Source organism: Panicum virgatum, chromosome 2K, assembly GCF_016808335.1.
Source record: "Panicum virgatum strain AP13 chromosome 2K, P.virgatum_v5, whole genome shotgun sequence".
NCBI lineage: Eukaryota > Viridiplantae > Streptophyta > Magnoliopsida > Poales > Poaceae > Panicum > Panicum virgatum.
The window spans coordinates 23,024,412-23,044,111 of record NC_053137.1 but is presented as its reverse complement, the minus strand read 5'-3'; the positions used below and the strand labels follow the sequence as shown (position 1 = coordinate 23,044,111).

General features: G+C 44.3%; 2 protein-coding genes and 1 long non-coding RNA gene across 4 annotated transcripts; 2 read left to right on the top strand and 1 right to left on the bottom strand.

The window, feature by feature from the left end:
- Positions 1–1,331: 1,331 nt before the first annotated feature.
- On the bottom strand, positions 1,332–2,816 carry LOC120672160 (CAX-interacting protein 4-like). The gene has a single exon (XM_039952456.1). It carries the CDS (start codon positions 2,695–2,697, stop codon positions 1,576–1,578), a length of 1,122 nt encoding a protein of 373 aa, XP_039808390.1. The 5' UTR covers positions 2,698–2,816; the 3' UTR covers positions 1,332–1,575.
- Positions 2,817–3,660: 844 nt separating this feature from the next.
- On the top strand, positions 3,661–6,857 carry LOC120672148. 2 transcript variants are annotated; one of them, XR_005673973.1, is made up of 3 exons: positions 3,661–3,797; positions 4,888–5,814; positions 6,582–6,857. It is a non-coding gene; the product is annotated as an uncharacterized LOC120672148 (long non-coding RNA). The 2 variants fall into 2 exon arrangements; XR_005673971.1 differs by having other exon boundaries at positions 4,888–6,857.
- Positions 6,858–14,288: 7,431 nt separating this feature from the next.
- LOC120672138 (pre-mRNA-splicing factor 38-like) lies at positions 14,289–19,631 on the top strand. The gene is made up of 6 exons (XM_039952438.1): positions 14,289–14,751; positions 14,897–15,018; positions 15,124–15,214; positions 15,366–15,495; positions 15,575–15,660; positions 18,984–19,631. The coding sequence occupies exons 1-6, from the start codon at positions 14,462–14,464 to the stop codon at positions 19,444–19,446; spliced, it is 1,182 nt and encodes a 393-aa protein (XP_039808372.1). The 5' UTR covers positions 14,289–14,461; the 3' UTR covers positions 19,447–19,631.
- The last annotated feature ends 69 nt before the right edge of the window (positions 19,632–19,700 follow it).

Genomic DNA, 19,700 nt, shown 5'->3' with positions numbered 1-19,700 from the left:
TAAACTCAGAGAAGGGCGTTTGGTTGCCTGCAACAACAGATGCAAAGATATGCCCCCATCCTAGCCCGGTGGATACACCCGCCCGTATCAACCGCCTCTGCCCATGCGAGCCTGGTGAATGCATTGCATCTCCTTCGTGCCTACTCGTAAACATTTCCATAGCATAGACCAACCAAACACCATGCTTTTCACGATCACTCAGCTCACTTCCCTTATCCAGGGTATACAATACAGGTCTAGGAAACCCCATGCAAGCAACTAAACACACATCAAGAAACAATATTTTAAACATGCTAGCACATAGGACAAAACAATCAACAGAAATGAAATCATACTATGTGAATGATCAAGAGCAAACCACTCCAAAGGAAAGGAATTTAACAGCAGAACATCAAATACTATGGTTTAAGTGTAGTAGCAGGTGTACAGGAGGCTTGCAGCTAGGCACACTGCAGCAGCACAGGTGGGTCCTCCCACTGCAACATATGAACCAGCCATACTGGTGTAATTCTTTCAAGCCTAAGGCCATCAGAGTTGGATTTTTTTCTGGGTGGCTGACCCATGCATACCTCTTACCTCTGGTGCAAAAATCTTGGGGCATCCCACCATGCGCCACTACCGTCAAGGCTGAATGCAGTATTAAGTGTTCTAATATGGTTCAAGTTCCCAGGCGGACAAATGACATTACTATCAGTCAGCACTCAACAAACATATAGCAACCATATAGCAATCACCATTTGACTTTTGAAAGCATGGGGTCCTGTAAACGGAAAAATCTCAACAAAGCTCTTACTACTGTTATACCATTATTATCCAACACGTTTAGAGCAACGCATAGCAGGTCATACAGGTAAGGAATTTACTCGACAAGCCCTCATGCTAGATGGATTATCAAAGTTCTCAAAAGCCTAGTTGTACAATTAACTCCAAAATTCATTGAGAGCATAGCTTAAAAACACATTTTCACCTCAAAACAATTTCATTAAAGGACAAAATAACAGTTCCAATGTTGACAATTTCAACAAAATCTTATAAATATCTCAGAAGCATGTCCCATCATAAATTTTCTCAGAATCAAACTACCCAGAATGAAACATCAACAGCACATTATGCTATGACCAATATAAGCCACCACATCAAAAATAAACATGTTCTCTTAATAACATCGGTTCTTAAAAAGCCTACTCCCATATGTACAAGGTTGAACATGATAAAATTCGCAGCTTCCTGGATCCATCACTCTATGAAATATGGTCTGATGCTAATTCTCTGTTCCGGTACCATTGAGGGAGAAGGGAACCCCATAATAATATTTAAAAAATGCTTGTCAATTATCGAATTACGCTCGCATGGTAGTTTCATTTTTCAGAATTACCGAATTATGCTTGAATGGTAGTTTCATTTTTCATACAGACATATACTGATACACCAATGCGTTATACATAACAAGCATCACACGTTAATTGTATCACATTTATGACAAGACAGATAAAATAAGATACCGAAGGACCAGCTGATAAAATAGAGGGACTCAATAACATCATTGAGGGCAAATTACCAATTCAATGCTCCTCTTTAGCTCCTCTTGCGGTCCCTGCTCTTCTCCCCAGAACGCTTTGCTCCCCGTTGATCATGTCGCTTATCCTCATCCGACCCACTGCTTTCTGACCTGCGATGCCTCCTCCGCCTGCTGGATCTCTTTTCAGCTGCAGACTCACTAACACCACTGTCACTGTCAGATGCTTCCCGCCGGTGATGGCGCCGCTTCTGGTGGTGCCGGCGCCTCCTTTCTTCACCTCCAGATATATCCTCGTCATCCGATGAGTCACTTCTGTGGTGGCTCCTGCGCCTCTTCCTGTCCTTCCTGCTCTTCCTGTGCCTTTTCCTATCAGATTCACTGTCATCACTGCTATCCTCATCTAATCTTTCATGCTTCTTCGATCTGCTAGCCCTCTTCCTGTCCCTGCCTCTTCTGCCTTCCTCCTCTTCATCGTCACTATCATCGCTTTTCCTGCTCCTGTTGTGCCTTGATCTTCTCTTGCTGCTGCTGCTCCTGTGGTGGTGGCTTGACTTTTTCTCTTCGTCCCTGGACCTCCGTCCCCCATTCCTGGCACGTTCGCGCTCAGCAATTATCTTCTCCAGCTCAGGATCGATGTCGGAATCAGAGGAATCGCTGTCCTCGTCCTCGTCCTCCTCATCGGAAACCTCATCTGCATTCCCGCCGGCTGCAGCCTTCTTCTTGATCTCATCGAACTTGGCCTGCGCAGCCGCCTGCGCGGCAGCCTGGGCATCAGCGTCGTCCAGGTCGAGGTCCTTGACGGAGAGGAAATTGCGGCACTGGAAGGTGAGGTGGCCGACGCGGCCGCACTTTTTGCAGGCGCCGCGTGTCTCGTCGGAGTTGGAGCCGGTGATGCGCGCGAGCGCGAGGAGGCCCTGGAAGCTGCTGTAGGCGTTGCCGTCGCCGGACCCGGATCCGGAGGCGGCGGCTGCTGCGGCGGCGTTGGCATCGTTGGCGGCGGCGGCGGCGGCGTTGGCGGAGACGGAGGACGAGGGGCGGCCCGGCTGCTGCTTGTTGTTCTCGGGCGCGTAGGGGTCGTACCCGATGGCGCTCTGCCAGATGCCGTGCGTCTGCAGCGCCGCGCTGCTGTGCACGCGGTTGTTCGCGGGCATGCGCACGCGCCCTGCCGTCGCAGGCATCTTGGATCGCCGCCGGTATCGCTCGCCGGGGCTAGGGTTTGGTGGGAGGGGAGGATATGGATTGGGGATTGATTTCGGCTCGACTGGGGAACGCGTCAGCGATCGGACCGACCAGTCGGATGGGGGTTAAAAAAGGGGGACCCCGGAGGCCGAATACAGCAGAGCAGAGGCAGAGGGCTGGGGAAAAAGCTCGCGGCTCGCGAGCCGGCTCGGGCTCGGAGCGGCTTGGCTCGGCTCGGAGCGGCTCGCGAGCCTGGAACGAGCCGAGCCGAGCCTCTTTTCTCGGCTCGCTAAAATACCGAGCCGAGCCGAGCCATCTCGCTCCGGCTCGCGAGCTGAGCCACCTATGGATCACTTATCAATTGTCATGTAATTTAAAATGTTTTCTCTTTATTTTATCTTGTTGTGGCTATGGTACTATTAAAATCTTGATATGGTACTGTTAAAATCTTTATGTGGTACTGTTAAAATCTTGATGTGGTTGCACTCTTGTATGTGATCTGTGAATCTGTGAACTGTGATGCAAATATGCATTAACTAGCTGTGGCTCTCGAGCCGGCTCGCGAGCCGATAACGAGCCGAGCCTCTTTCAACGGCTCGTGAAATTACCGAGCCGAGCCAGGCTCGGCTCGCTGGATGACCGAGCCGCGGCGAGCCGAGCCGAGCCTGGCTCGGCTCGGCTCGTTTCCAGCCCTAGGCAGAGCTCTCTGGAAGTCGGCGTATGTGGACAGTTAGGGCGTGTTTGATAGGGTGGCCGGTAGGCTCGGCTGCACTCTCGGGAGCCCAGTCCAGTGTTTGGCTTTATTTTTAAGAGAAAGCTAAAGAATATTCGAGTGATTCTCCGGCTGCCATCACTCGATTTCTGCAGCGTCCGATATTTGTGTTGGCTGGTTTCTATTAGTGGGATCTGTTCGGTGGTGGTTTGTCTGGTCTGGTCTGTACACATGGTGAGCCCCATATGTTTGTGTCTACAGTTTCAAGTTGTTTTGAGCCGCGCCTTCTAATCTCCCTGTCAGACCATTCACTTTCCCTTTTCTCTCGTTCTCCATTAGGAGCGTGGTCTCCGCCAGAGGTGCCGCAGCTCTCAGATAGATGCGCAGGTATGGCGATTCGAAGATTTCCTCTGTTATTGTTCTTACTCTCTTGTGGATTTCATGTTTTTGCACTTTTATTTGGTTGATTTCGATCGATTGCCCCTGTGATATGGTCCTGTAGGTGTTCCTCTTCCAGTTCCATTCCGTTCTCATGGTATTAATCTAGGTTTTTTTCTGTTGATTTGATTGGTCTGTCTGTCTCTGTTGTGCGATTCGCTTTAGTCGTGTAGCTTTTAACCGATCAATTCATGAGATTAGTCTAGTTTGATATGCTGTTTGGTTGGATTCAGAATTTAGGTTGTACCCGCTCATTTTTTGTCTCTGCTTTGCGACAGGGTTTAGTAGTCTAGATTTCTTCCTAATCGTTGATGTGATTGGATTCATTATTCTAGGTTTTACCTGATCATTTGTTGTGTCTCCGCTTTTGTGCTTTCAGTTTAGCAGTGTAAATTTTACCCAACTAATTGATGGGATTGGATTTAGTATTATAGGTTTTACCCAATCATCTGTTGTGTCTCTGCTGTGCGATTGTATTCTCTATTTAAATTTTTTTTATCCATTTCATGCTTTTTTCCATCAAACAGTTAAAAACACATGTATGCATATCTATTTTGTGTTACTTGTAGTGGCCAATTCAGCGTTGGTTCTAGTCTATTTTATACTTCCTCCATCCCAAAACACAATTCATTTTAGGATTTAAAATTTACCCAAAAAATAAGTCCTCTTACCCTATTTGAAAAGTGTATGTGCATGCAAAAATTAATTAGTGCCAAATATGAGCAATAAATAAGGGCAAACATGGTCATTTTAACTTCTTGTTCATTTGTTCTATAATCTCTAGGATTACTTGTTTATAGGCCTTAACTTTTGTATATGCATGTTCTAGCGCAACATGTTTTGTTCATTCCTTATTATTTGCAATTGGGCTCGATTTTAAAAAATTGATGAGGCAATTATGTTTCTGGTTAACTTATGTACAAATTACATTACTTGATCCTCATAATTACATTACTGATTGTACTGTCATTTTTATATAATTAAGGTGTAACCACATTGGATTTCAAAAATTTTCCCATATTTTTTTGTGCATCTGCAGGATTTCATGCAGTAAAAAAATTTATTATTTTACTGGGAAGGTAGGTAGGTAGAGTGATCAGTAGGAGGTCACGGCAAGGGCGCAGCCGCGACGGCGGCTCTCATCGGGAGGCACCCCGATTACTTGAGTGGTGAGCTTCAACAGCCAATCTCTCCGATCTCGAACTAGAATCTAAGCACTATTATGAGCCTTAACTTTTGTATGCACGTTCTAGCCCACTCTGTTGTGTTCATTCCTTCTTATTTGCAATTAGTCTTGATTTAAAATTACAACTGATGAGCCAATTATGTTCTTAATTAACTTATGTGCAAATTACATTACTTGATCACTATAATTACATTAGCAATTGTACTGTCATTTTTATACAATTAAGGTGTAACTATGTTGGATCTATAAAATTTTCCCATATATTCTTTGCATCTGCAGAGGCAGTAAAAAATCTGTCATTTTACTAACTATAGCATGAATCTGTGTACTTGAATTTTGAACTTTTTTTTGCATTTGTGGGGTTTAGCACCAAAAATTATTTGTATTTTACTGACCATAGAAAGGATTTGTGGTTTGTTAGTTTTTCATTTTAATCTTTTTTTGCATAATTATTATCTGATCTCTGCATTTTTCTTTTATTTTGTTATGGTTTTGTCTCGTCATTTTTTTCTAAACCATTTGTTATCTCTATTTTCCGCTTTTAATCTGATTCTATTTTATCCAAATCTAACGGTTGGAACTCCCAGCACTCGATTTTTCCTTTTCTGTTGAATTGTGTGTTCTGTATGCTAGCATCACCCGAGTGTTGAGGTCTCCAGAATTACTCGAGTTTTGTATAGACAAATCCAAGGTCCACTCATCTGTCTGAAGCATGGAGTCAAGCTTTTCCCTTTGTTTCACTTCTTCTTGGAGGGCGACGCACACAGTTTTGAAGCTTAGGTGAGGTGATTTGACCCTCCATTTGATGATTCAGATCACATTGTTCTCATTTGGATTTGCACTCTGCTTGTCTAGTGCAATCGTTTTATCCAATAAAATCAGTTCAGTTTCGTATGTAGGAAAGGTTTAGTTAACTATAGTTGTATATAAGGGCTTACTGTCTCGCAAAACTAGTTTGTTATTTGACTGAGTATATAAAAGGTCTTTTAAGTTATTTTTTTCTAGGTTTCACATTTATCTAATCATGCTATTGCACAAATGTTATGCATAATTAAGCTTGCTATCTATTTCTCTATTTTCTTCCAAATTTCACACTATTGTTGATCAGAGGTATTAGTCACTGTATGATAATTAAATTGTTTAGTGACCTATTTTTCTATAATTCCTACTGAATTGGTATGCTTAGTCATTTACATTTAATTAGTCACTAAGTTACAGTGTTGGAGTTACTGTAAATTCTATTTGTATGTTTTGTAATTTTGAATCTTGGTATATTTGAAGGCTGTTTTTTCATCTGAGGGGTTTCCACTATCCCAAACATATTTGTTCTTTGGCTAATGATAGAAAAATATATGTGCAATTGTTCCATTTGGTTATCCTTATTAATATAATATGTTTATCTATGTATTTCATTTGTGGTTGCTTAATTTTTTTACATTGGATTTATTTTGTTTTGAATTTGCTACATACATGTCATAATCATGATTCTAATTATTTTTCACATTTCCTTTGCAAAACTGTGCTTTTGGTGAAAACGCTTTTGCTAGGAGAGATGTTATGATCAATTGTGACAGTATTTGCTATCTGGGTATCAAAGATGGCCCTCAAGATTGTCTGGTTCTACCCTAGTCTGCTACTGAAGAAAACAACAGGAGGTGAATGACCACAACTCGTGCTTTGGAGGGGTATTGTGGTTGTGGCCACAATAGTATGCCATTTTTCAGGATTGCTGTTGACCTAGGATGCGGGTTTGAATTCATCCTTTGTCCAGATAACAGACTACAGATATATGATGAACTCTGAACCATATTAGTATGGAGTTATTGTAAGGATAACCGGGGTGTCCGACCCTAGAGGGGGAGGGGGTAAATAGGGTCGCTAAACGCTTTTTAACCTAGGGCTCAAACTACTTTCAAAAGATAAACCTAACACGTCCTATACATGCTGATTATGACTAAGGTTTATCTATGCTGCTCTCTACTTACCCCTAAAAGACTTGCAACCTAGCCAATCCTAATCAAACTAATTAGGAAAGTAAAGGTACGCAAGATAGAGTAAATGCGGAAACATAATGCGGTAAGTAAAGAGGTAAGTGCAAGAGGGATGCAAACTCCCGAGTAGACACGGTCATGTAACGTGGTTCGGCACAAACGCATACGTCCACGGGACACCGAGGCTCTTCCGATCACGTCTTGCACTACGCCACCAAGGCGATGCCGGCAAGCAAAGGCAAGTGCCCACAAGACACTAAGTCTCGTGCACCGCCACCATCTCTCTCGGTCACCCGGCCGAAATCCACTACGGAGCTTCTCCACCAAGGAGGGGGCCTCCTCTTCCCCCGAACAAAGTGTCGTTGCCACTCCACACCAAGACGGAGGGTCACACGACGGATCACAAGTTGCTTGCCGCAGCAAGGCTTCTCTCAAGGGAGCTCTCGCAAGAACTAATCCCTATTACAAGCACTAAGCACTCTCACAAGTGTGCTTAAGCCTATATGATGTATAAAGAAGCTCTAGGATGGTTGGAGATGATCTTTTACTCTTGTATGCTTGTATGGTCTCCAGCACTCTCAAATGAGCCGTGGGGTGGCATATATATAGCCCACACACCCCAAACTAGCCGTTGGAAAAAGGCTGACAAAAAGTGCTATCACCGGTTAAACCAGTGATGACACATCGGTTTAACCGGTGAGTGCATTTTCCAACTATCTGTTATACTTCAACGGCTACCTCAATCGACCGACGTAATCAACCGATGCAGCGTCGATTTAACCGGTGAGTGTAGTTGCTGAAAAACTAGCTCTCTGGACATCTGCACCGACGTTCACCAATATCTAATCGTCGGTTTAACCGGTGTATAGAATTTCCTCTGTCTTCATCTGTCAATGCACCGACGTATGCAAATTCATTAGCGTCGGTTAATCCGGTGTAAATCCCTAGCCCGCAGACCTTCTCTGTGATTGCACCGGTGAGTTCATTTTGCCCTACGTCGATTTAACCGATGATAGCAAAATGCCTCAATCCTTGTTCCTTGGACCGAAGAGCTTTCAGGGCACTGCCCCTGAGACCCGCGAGGGGCGGCTCCCCCTCGACCCACGTCCGCTAACCGGATAGCGGAACCCCCGTAGGGGCGGTCCTTCGGGCCTAACTACGCCTATCTTCTCTTTGTCATCACTTGAACCTAAAAGCCTGAAAATGGTCATCTTAACACTTATATTAGTCCAAGTGTTGTGTTGTCTATATCAATCACCAAAACATTATATTGAAATATGGCATGAGAGGCCATTTTCGCTACAGTTATCTAGATGTAGCTTCCAGCTTTCTTTTATTTTGTGTAATATGCAATCAGCAAATGCTGCATCCATATGTCTGGAATGCTGAATATATGTGAATAACTTACAATATTGTAATATTAATGGTGGTTGATATGTTGGAATGTTGCCTTTTTGGATTTGTATTATTCAAAAAAAATTGTTCCTTGAAATATCTTTGAAGCAGCAATCATTTTTTCATTCGACAACAGCAAAGACTTTTCCTATGCATTGTTTAAAATTTGTTTTCATCAAACTTGTTTCTGTCTAGTTCTTTAATGACCAATGCTAATATATGGATGCCTCTAATTATTTGAATATAAATCAGGGCACTGAATTTTCCATATTCATTATTATTGCCTTTTTTGTGTAGTTATTATTTTGCACCATTTGATTGAAATCAGGTGGTTCCAAATTCGAGTGGCAGATGGACCTGCAGCACTCGATTCCCTCTCCTCTTCCAAATCAAGTGTTTTAGGCAATTAATTTACTCGGGTGATGGTGGCCACCGTAATGCCCGGGTGACAGGTAGACAGTTCCTATTTTTATCTCCCCTAGTCCGGCCTGCGGGGGCCAAAACCGCCCCTCCGCCTGGCTGCCGTGTACACGAGAAATCGGCATAGCTGGGGAGCTCGGCTCCGCGCGGCACAAGGCGGGCGATTTCGGCCGGCAGCGGGTGGCTCGCGTGGGCTCGGGCGGGAACGGTGAAACTTCTCGCGCCATCCCTCCTCCGCGAAATCCATGACCTATAAAGGGAAGCTTCCTCCCTCTCGCCGATTTCCCCCGTCCCCTCTCCAAGTACCGTGAGACACCAGCTAGGGTTTGGCGGTGGTGTGCGGCGAGCACGGCTTCGTCCCCGGCGGCTTCCTCTCCGTTCCCCCGCCGCGGTCGTGCTTGTACTCGGCGACGCACCTCCTTCCTCGTTGGGACTCCGGGCGACGCGCTTCTTCCTCGGTGCCGGTGGTCACCTAGGGTTTGGTGCGGACCGGATTTGCTTCCTCTTCTTCCTGTTCTTCGGGTTCCTTTGCCTCCTCCGAGCACCTCAAGGTGAAATCGACCCCCCAATCCTCCTCCTTTCTTTGTTGGCATGCTGTTGGGGTTTAGTTATTGTGATTAACCCGATGTTTTTAGTTTCACTGGTTTATGGATTTGATGTGGTCGATGATGTTGTCCATGCTACACTGGGAGGCTTGTTCAATCAAGCAGCCGTGCACAATATTTTGTTTAAAGTTTACATTTCGATGCTGATGCTAGCCAGGGCTATCTAAATTTAGATGTTCTTTGATTGTTGTCATTTCCATGTTGATTGCAATCATGCTTCATTTCTGTCATTTTGGTCATGTTTGATTGCTGTCGGTGCTTTGTTGCACCTATTGTGATTGTGAACTTTGGTATTGTGACTGTGAATTATGACTGTGTGAAAATTATTGTGACTGTGAACCATGTTATTGTGATTGTGAACCTTGGTATTGTGACTGTGTGAAAATTATTGTGACTGTGAATCATGGTATTGTGACTGTGAACTTTGGTATTGTGACCGTGAACCTTGGTATTGTGACTATGAAAACCTTGGATGCTCTTACTAATGAATGATGCAAATATGTTGCAAATGATATTTTATTCCATATATAAACATTGTGCTATTGTACTTGTCATCATTGATTCTATATATAAACATTGTGGAAATATGTTCACAAGTACTTGTGGTATTGCACTTGTCATCATTGATTCCATATATAAATATTGTGCTATTGTTTGATTATATTTGTTCATGGCAATGGCAATGTGTTGTTGTGTGAGAACTGGTGTGATTGCCTAGCCTGGCTCGACGCCAAACACCACCCCAGTTGGTGGTGGTTGGGCTGCCAGCTCGGCTCCCAGGTGCTACCCAAACAACACCTGGGGACGCCCAGGCCGGGTTGGGCCACTGCGCCAAACAAGAATGGGTGGCCCGTTGCCACCAGGATCTGGCTGGCAATGGCCTGGTCGCTGGGCCGGGCTGGCCACAGCCACCCTTCCAAACACGTTACTCCCTCCGCGTTCTTTTGAAACAAGGGACATTACTCATTCTATTTTTTACCTCTATAGCAAATATAATTTAAAATGTGTTGTTTATTCAATTTTCTAAATTCTGAATAAATGTATATGCATTGTAACTACAAAAAGTAGATCATTGGCTCTATGTACTTTTCCATACAATTATGTTTCGGTATATGTTTTCTCCGTCCAGTTTTGATTGATATATAATATGGCACAGTGACTAAGATAAATATGCTTTTTTGAAGAAAAAAATTGTTGGGGAGTTCCCTACAATGCTTCAAATTTCTGTTTTATAAAAGCAAAATAAACTGTACAGAAAAGTACACCTACAAGACATGGGGGGAGATAAAAGAAAATCAAAGACTCTAAACAATAGTTTCCAACCATTGTACAATTTGAGGGCGAAGATTCTCCTTCACTCTTAAGAGCTGAAGGTGGACTTGTTTCTTAAACTTGGAGAATGGAGATCCATTGTCTTCGACTGACTACTGCATTGTTGAAAATTTTGTCATTTTGCAGATTCCAAAGTTCCCAAGCAGCAACTAAGAATATCTCCATAAAGAAACCCTGTGCATTATTGGCTCTGCCGTATGATAGTTTTGTATGTATATCATTGATATCCGGCCAATCAAACTGAATCGCTTGCCAACAAGTTACTGCAAAAGGACAATAAAAAAGCAGATGGTGGATGTCTTCCTCTATCCTAGTGTTACACATTACACAAAGATATCCATCATCAATATGAAAATGCCATCTTCTAAGCATATTTCTTGTGTTAAGTCTGTCAACTAGTAATAACCAGCCAAAGTGGCGTGCATTTTGATTTCCAGAGCCAAGAAAAGGACCTCTGTGTGGGCATGTTCCGATAGACTAGAGTATAGAATTTGCAAGATGAATATTGTTGAGCACCCCACATTAATGTCCAAACATCCTTCTGATCATCATCAAAAGGTACTGATAGAAGTTCATTCTGCAAAACTTTGTAATTCGGCATGTGCTTCTTCTGACAAAGGAAGGGTCAAGATAAGTATGCTTATCAATTATTTAATGAGACTTCTCGTTTCAGACATTGCAGTCCACATTGAAAATAGACAGACCAATCAAATTGTAAAGAGGAAGTGGAACGAGTTATTGCGTTGGAGAAACTCCAAAGTGGAGACTAAATACATCAGTCAAATTTGAATTTCTCAATTTTGATAATATATCTATCAAAACTGGATGAAAGGAGTAGCATCGCTTCAATTAGAAGTTTTTTTTTTACTACGTGCTCAACAAACATTCTTTCTCTGATAAATTTTAAAGGCTAAAATAGCAGTCTCAAGGCAGCTATACATCCATCAAGTTGTTCAAGAAGATTGTTATTCCAAATCTTTCAAGATTTTCAAAATGTGGACTTTAATATTTGATTGTTTCTAGAGTACGTAAAAGCAGTGTTTACTTTCTCCTTAGTACAGTTCGAGTCCAAAACTACAGGAATAAAAATTTGACTCCTTACTCTTGACGGTCACTAACGACTCATTCTGACCGTCAACTCCTAAATCAAATTCAACCATAATGTGGAATAAATACTAGAATAGGTTTATTTATTAACAAATTCCACAGATGGTGTTTGAGAATGTGTGTAGGTGATTTTGAACTAATTTTGCAGCATAACGGTGTGGTATGATCCAAGATACGATGTTCCGACAAATCAGGCGCGTTCAGGATGATCTATAGGCCCACCAGAGCGTCCAAACCACCTCAAGACAAGCCATGACCCACATACATAACATGAGGGCCCACCTAGCAGCGTCCAGACCAAGATTTGGGCCGATGGGACACAGCCCATGGCCAGCTGAGCATGTGGCGGCGGCCCACGGGCCCCACCACCTCTCAGTGCACACGTGCCGTCTTGTGGTTGGTCCTCCATGGCGGTTTGGGTCGATTCTCGGGCAAATGGCTGATGGTTCTCATCTACATATATGAGGGGAGTGGCTCCAAAATGACACACACCACACATCACTCACCACCAAGTGAAGAGCTTCTCTGGCTTGTCTTTAGTGTAGGAGAGAGTGTAGAGGTCCTCAGGAGGGGCGCCGATAACGTCACTCTTCTCCAAATTGTATCTCTACAAGAGAGTGAGGAGGAGTCGGGATAAGTGACAGGTTTGTCGGCACTCTTCTCCGCTTGTACCTCGACAGATGCTTATTCGGTTGTAAGTGTTCGAGACTTTCTTATTTAGAATTAGAGTTTAGTTGCAAGTTATTTCTTCCGCCTTCTATTGAATTGAGTGTATACTTAGAGTAGCATTTGATCCTATCTTAAAACTCCGGATAGAGGAGAATAATCTTGGCCAGGGTTAGGATTAGTACGGAATAACGTAGACATGATGTCTAGGCTAGACTTTACCACTCAGTTAATCTATATTCCCACGGTTTTTAGAGATAGCCGGCAGGTGGTGACAGCCCTGTTCGAGCTCTAGTAACCCTCCACGTTCGGTTATAGGATAGAGCATTATTACTGGAACAACTGGCTTGTTTAAGCCAAGGGACAGCAGTAGCTCGAAGTACAAGGCGAAATTATCTCTTCTTCTGAACATAGATTTTAGATCTTAGGAAGTCCTCTCTGTCTTATCCCTCCTACACAAGTGTGTGTCCTTGGATGAGACTGAACCCGTAGATAGTATACTCACGTATCCTCATGATACTCTGGAATATCTCTGGGTGAAAACTACAGCGGTATCTGTGCGTTTGCAGATTTATTTCGTGATGTTATAAAATACCAACCGTTATTAAAAATGGAGTTCCACAAATATTAGAATACAAATTTGAGCGTTTAATCGGACTAAATATCTTGCATTAAGGCAAAGCGTGGACATGAAATTTTTTAGATTTATCATCCATGGGTCCAAAAAATATTAGCGGTGAAGCTATTTGGGAGATTAGGATATCTTGTTGAGTTTATTCTATTCTTATTTTCGATCAACATAAATTTTTATTTTATCTAGTAATTTTTGAACCTGCATGGATCTCAAGACAATGCAAACTATACATATATATCATCAATACGAAATCTGATATGTGATGTCCATCTAGCAAGGATAGGGATGAAGCTGACTCTAAAGTTACCATAGTGCACTGCTAAATAAACATATACAAAATTATTGCGATACATGGTGAATATGAGTCTAATTATTGGTAAATTTTTGCATAGCTTAGTGCATTCCCACCAGGCTAACTCAGGGCATGTTTGGTAGAGCTCTAGCTGCGGCAGCTTCAGCTGGAGCCCTACCAAATGCTTTGAAGGCGCATGTGAGAGCCGCAAAATAGCTTGCGAGCCCTCCCAAACAAGTCCTCAATATAGTACATCAGAGCTATCTCTCGCTTCCTCCATCTTATTTTGTTGTAATATGTAGACTGATAATCTGGCTAGATACTTGAGCACCACACCTAGTAGGTTTGACCTGAAATCCATATTTACTTTAGTATTTCACACAACTTTAAGAACTTCCAAACATCGATGTCCGAAACATTTTTTTTCCACAGACCTATCATAGTTTTATAGTACCATATAGATATTCCTCTTTTACAAATTCCTCTTTTACAAGACAAATAATGTGGTCAAAAACTCTAAGATACAATAATTCCTTTTCTGCTTATTGATATTTAAGGTCAATTTAACAATATATGACTCACTCTAAACATATGTCATAGAAATTGATTTTGAAGCCAATCCAAAATCTTGTTCCAAAACTGGCAACTTGAAAACTTCAAATTCCACTTTAGAATCCCGCCTGGTTTACTTATGGTTTTTTATGTAACTTATATGCTTTCATTTGAAAGTATAATTTTATTTTCTCTATAAATCTGTAAACACAATTTATACAATTTACAAAAACGGCATTGAGCCGTCGGATTCTCGGGGAACGGTCGATCCCAACCGACCTCGTACTCGGGACTGGGACAAGGCCGGTTCTCTAACCTTCGCCTGCCTCAGGCACGGCCGGTTGTCTAGGGTTTTGCTTGCAAACCCCGATCCGGTCCACCCCACCGCCGCCGCCGCCGGCGAAGCGCGCCGCCGGGCGCGGGTGCCGAAGGGATGGCGAACCGCACGGACCCCCTCGCGAAGAGCATCCACGGGACGAACCCGCAGAACCTGGTGGAGAAGATTGTGCGCTCCAAGATCTATCAGAGCACCTACTGGAAGGAGCAGTGCTTCGGCCTCACCGCCGAGACGCTGGTCGACAAGGCCATGGAGCTCGACCACACCGGCGGGACCTACGGCGGGAACCGCAAGCCCACCCCGTTCCTCTGCCTCGCGCTCAAGATGCTGCAGATCCAGCCCGACAAGGACATCGTCGTCGAGTTCATCAAGAACGAGGACTATAAGTGCGCCTTACTTTCTCTCTACCAATTTCTAATTGGTTCCCTTCTTTTCCTGTGTTTGTATTTGTATTTTGTTTTCCCTCGACGACTTGGCAGGCCTTGGCTGTTCAATTAACATGTCATTGATATTGCTCTTCTCCGTGAGTAGATATGTTCGCGTTCTTGGGGCCTTCTACCTGCGCCTCACCGGCACCGTCGCCGATGTCTACCAGTATCTGGAGCCGCTCTACAATGACTACCGCAAGATCAGGCACAAGCTCAGCGATGGACGTATGCACCAATCCCCCACCCCACCACCACCCAGCTCATTTTTTTCACACTAGTAATTGTAGAGGTGAATATTTGACTTACAAGGGTATTCATTTTTCATGTCAGAGTTCACACTTACCCATGTTGATGAGTTCATCGATGAGTTGCTGACCAAGGACTACTCCTGTGATACAGCCCTGCCCCGTATCCAGAAAAGGTTTGTTTTTACTCCAAACATTCAGTGAGCCTACGGATGCATTAAAATCATTTTGCTTGTGGCATTTTGTATTGGCATGCTCATATATTACAAAAACCTCTTGAAACTCAATTTCATCTCATGTGTGGGCTTTTGTGGATTCTTCGAACAGATGGGTTCTTGAAGCATCTGGAACTCTAGAACCAAGAAGAAGTGCACTTGAGGATGATTTTGAGGAAGAAGAGGAAGACAAGGAGGAAGAACAACCTATGGAAATCGATGAGCCTAATGGCCGTGAAAAGGTAAACAACTTTTCAATTCAATCTGCAATCATTGTACCATTAACATGTTATGCTGAATCCATTTGTTGCCATCTTTCAGGATAATCATCGTGGAAGGAGCCCTGCAAGGGAACGGGATAGGGATCGGGACCGAGACCGGGACAGGAAACATGAAAGGCACCACAGGTATGCTGCTCTTTATGAGCTGCACTACTATCTTGGTTTTTTATTGAATTATTCTGACTGTTTCTTTTGAAGGGAATAAGTCTCTGTACTTATGGTCTTTGTGGGGCTGTGTGGGGCTGCAGCATGTGGGGCTGCAGCATCTCATTTTTCTGCAGCATGCACTAGCACCATTGCTGCCCTAGAGGACAGCATCTTGGATTGCTTTAGCATCTAGATAGGACAACAGTTAGTCCTTTCATTTGGCATCTTAGACTAGGAGTAGTCCTTTCATTTGGCATCTTAGACTAGGAGTAGAATATGCCTCAGTGTTGGCTGCCCTGCAGCTGTGTATAAATGTGTTGCCTCCCCTCCCGTTGGATGGCATGGCATTGTGAGTGTGAATGAAGAAAACCCAGAAAACTTCCCCAACTTGAGTGTCATCCTCTCAGATCAATGAGAATGAAAATTGAGCTGCTAACATCTGGTATCAGAGCCGTACTTTCCTGTAGGTTAGACATTTCCTGCACTTCTCCCTCCCAAGTAGCAGCTAGCACAGCAGCAGCTAGCGCAGCAGCAGCGGTAGTTAGCGCAGCAGCAGCGGCTAGCGCAGCAGCACCTGCTGCACCCTCTACTCCACCTTCCTCACCCGAGCAGACGAGCGGCAGCTCGTCTGAGGCTGCGTCTTCTCCACGCAGCAGCCCCCTGGAGGCGCGCCATGTCCGACGCACCGTCTCAGCGCTCGGTCGCCTCGAGCGCACGGCGTCAGCGAGATGCCGAGCTCGCCGCGGCAGAGGAGCGTAGGCGAGCGACGGCACAAGCCGCTGCAGCAGCGGCGAGGGCGGCCAGGCTGGCTGCAGCGGAGCTGGCGGCGGCCAGGGCGGAGGTGGAAGCAGAGGCGGCGGAGGATGCAGCGCGTGCGGCGGAGGTCGAGGTTGAGACCTTGCGCGGCAGCCTCAGCGGCTCCATCGCCGGCGACGCCACCGCCGACGAGGACCTTGAGGAGTTGGAGAGGGAGAGAGCGCGGGAGCGGACCGCGCGGTGGGCAGCAGTCCACCCCGGCGGCGGCGGCCTGGACGGCGGCGCGCCCGGCGGCGGCCCAGGGGGCCGCGCGCCCGGCGGCGGAGGCGGCGCCCCTGGCGGCGGCCGCGCCCTTGGCGGCGGCGCGCAGGGCGGTGGCGGAACTCCTGGCTGGGGTGCGCGCGGCGGCGCCCCCGGCTACCACGGCCTCCAGGCGGTGGTCAGGGACGTCGGTCCCGGTGGTGGGTGGCCCACCCTCACCAAGACCAACTACGTCGAGTGGGCCGCAGTCATGGAGGTGAAGCTCCAGGTGCGGCATATGTGGGAGGCAGTCCGGTACGGCGACGTCGACTACGATGAGGATCGACGGGCTGCAGCATCTCATTTTTCTGCAGCATGCACTAGCACCATTGCTGCCCTAGAGGACAGCATCTTGGACTGCTTTAGCATCTAGATAGGACAGCAGTTAGTCCTTTCATTTGGCATCTTAGACTAGGAGTAGTCCTTTCATTTGGCATCTTAGACTAGGAGTAGAATATGCCTCAGTGTTGGCTGCCCTGTAGCTGTGTATAAATGTGTTGCCTCCCCTCCCGTTGGATGGCATGGCATTGTGAGTGTGAATGAAGAAAACCCAGAAAACTTCCCCAACTTGAGTGTCATCCTCTCAGCTCAATGAGAGTGAAAATTGAGCTGCTAACATCTTTGACTGCTAATTATTGTCTAGCATCAATATTATTTGTGTGTGAAAATTAGGTATCAGAGTCAAAAAGTACAGAGTTCGTTTGACTCAAGCTGTTAGTACTATTTTCATTTGTATGATCTCTGGATGTTGTAAAATGCTTTTTGATTGATTGAGGACCCTGAAATCCACTCCCTTTACTAATCATTAGAGCCACTATGCAAGTTATACTGATTTGTAAAGTATAAACTGAACCACATGCATGTGATATCTTTGTTTTGGTAGATCCAAATAAAAAGCCATATCTAACTGTCATTATAGAACAAACAGCAGTGTCGTTTTACATAATTCTGTTCTTACTTCTTAATGTTCTGTTGACATTCAATAGCCCCATCATGCTTAGTCATATTAACTAGGGGGAAGATCTTTTGAACTGTAAGCACATATTATCTGAGTTCAGGCTAACCTATAGAGCAAAATTTCATTCCTTACTGTGCTAACCGTATATGGCAGATAGTGTTGAATATGTGAACCATAGGGTCTGCTTGTTTTGGTCTTAGAAGCTGCTTAATTTCAAAGAATGTTCTGGTGATAAAAACATCATTCTTAATTTCTGATTTCAAATCTAGATGCTTTTGATTCTTGTTCTTGATATCATATACTGGAAGCTGTTGCTGTATCATTGCAGCGTTTAATATCAGTCTTACTGCCATGGCATGTTAATATCAAGAGCCATTGGTAGGGAAACCGCTTCCTAGAGTGAATCGTGGCTCTGCCAGGTTTCTCTGCACTGATAGTGTGCAGTGAGAAGTATGATGGGTCAAACAGATACAAAAACATTTTGGAATTAAACATGTTGTTTATCGAATGTTACTTCTTTGTTTAGTTCACATTGAAGTCCGTTGGCAATGACATTTCTTTTCTTCTCCATTTGCATATTTTCTAGCTGCGTTGGCATTTCTGGTTTTGACAATAGCTTGCCTTCATGAAAGTTTATAATGAGCAATGTTGGGTTTCTGTGAAATACTTAAATACTTATATTTCTGTATAAGAAATGTATAGGGTGCGATGGACTTTTGTCCTATTTTTTAATTGATTATCATATGTTTTTAATGATGGGGCAAATGATTATTATATCTAATATTGTTTGGTTTCAGTGAAGCAAGGCTGTATGAGTTTGTGTCAGCATTTGCAAACACACTGAGCTTAAAATTTGGAGAATGGTGGATTTTTTATCAAGTCATACAAATCATCTTATATTGTAGTTAGTAGGCAGAGAGTTAAATATTTAACTAAACATAGAGCTAGTCAAAATATTTCATCAGGTGTGGATAATAATGAATGGAAGTTAAAAAGGTTGTTAGAACTTAAATGAAATATTCAATTGAAACACTTTGGTCATACTGGTACTGTGTTATCTTGCTAGTTGCTACTGACACTTATTCCATTTGATTCCCATGCAAGTCAATTGTGTTACTCTGTCTGCACCTCAATAGGTGATGATGACTATTTCTCTTTCTTGCCATGTGGATCTTTATGTCTTTAGTACATTTGATTTCAGAATTTTTGCTTGCTTGTGGTTGCAGTGAATATTGATGTTTTTTGAATTAACCACCTAACTGTGGCACTTTTATCTCTGTTTTTACAGGGACCGAGATTATGATAGAGACCGGGACTATGATAGAGACTATGGGAGAGGACGGGAAAGAGACCGAGATAGAGATCGTGAAAGGGACAGAAACAGGGATAGGGATCGTGATCGTCACCGCCTGCGAGATGATGATTACGGCCGAGACAGGGACCGAGACCGTGAGAGGGATGGTAGGGAAAGGGAACGCCGAGACAGAGACCGTGGTAGGCACAGGAGCCGCTCAAGGAGCAGGGATCGACGAGACAGAGACCGTGAAGATGGAGAGTACCGCAGGAGGCGTGGTCGTGGCAGTGCTAGTCCTCGAGGGCGTGGCGAGGATGGCGTCACAAGAGAGGAACCGAAGAGGAGGAAGGAAAAGAAAGAGAAGAAGGGTGAAGGGAATGCTCCGGATCCGACTGATCCTGAGATCATAGAAATGAACAAGCTCCGGGCCTCTCTAGGGTTGAAACCGCTTAAGTAGATTTCTTGTTGTAGTGTATTTTGAAGCTTGTTAGCTCCGGTAGTTTGAACCGGAAATGTTGAGCTGGATATGCATCCAACATTTTTTGCTGGCTTTCTCACCTTCATGTAATTACCTTGTATTGTCACGTTGATGTAATGATGCCATCTCATCTGATTGGTTAGTTGTCCATTGCGATGCCTGTTTCAGTTGTGGCTGCCTGAGGCAGGAAAGCAGCTATCTTGTACGTTATGCTATGCTTTGAACAAGGCTCC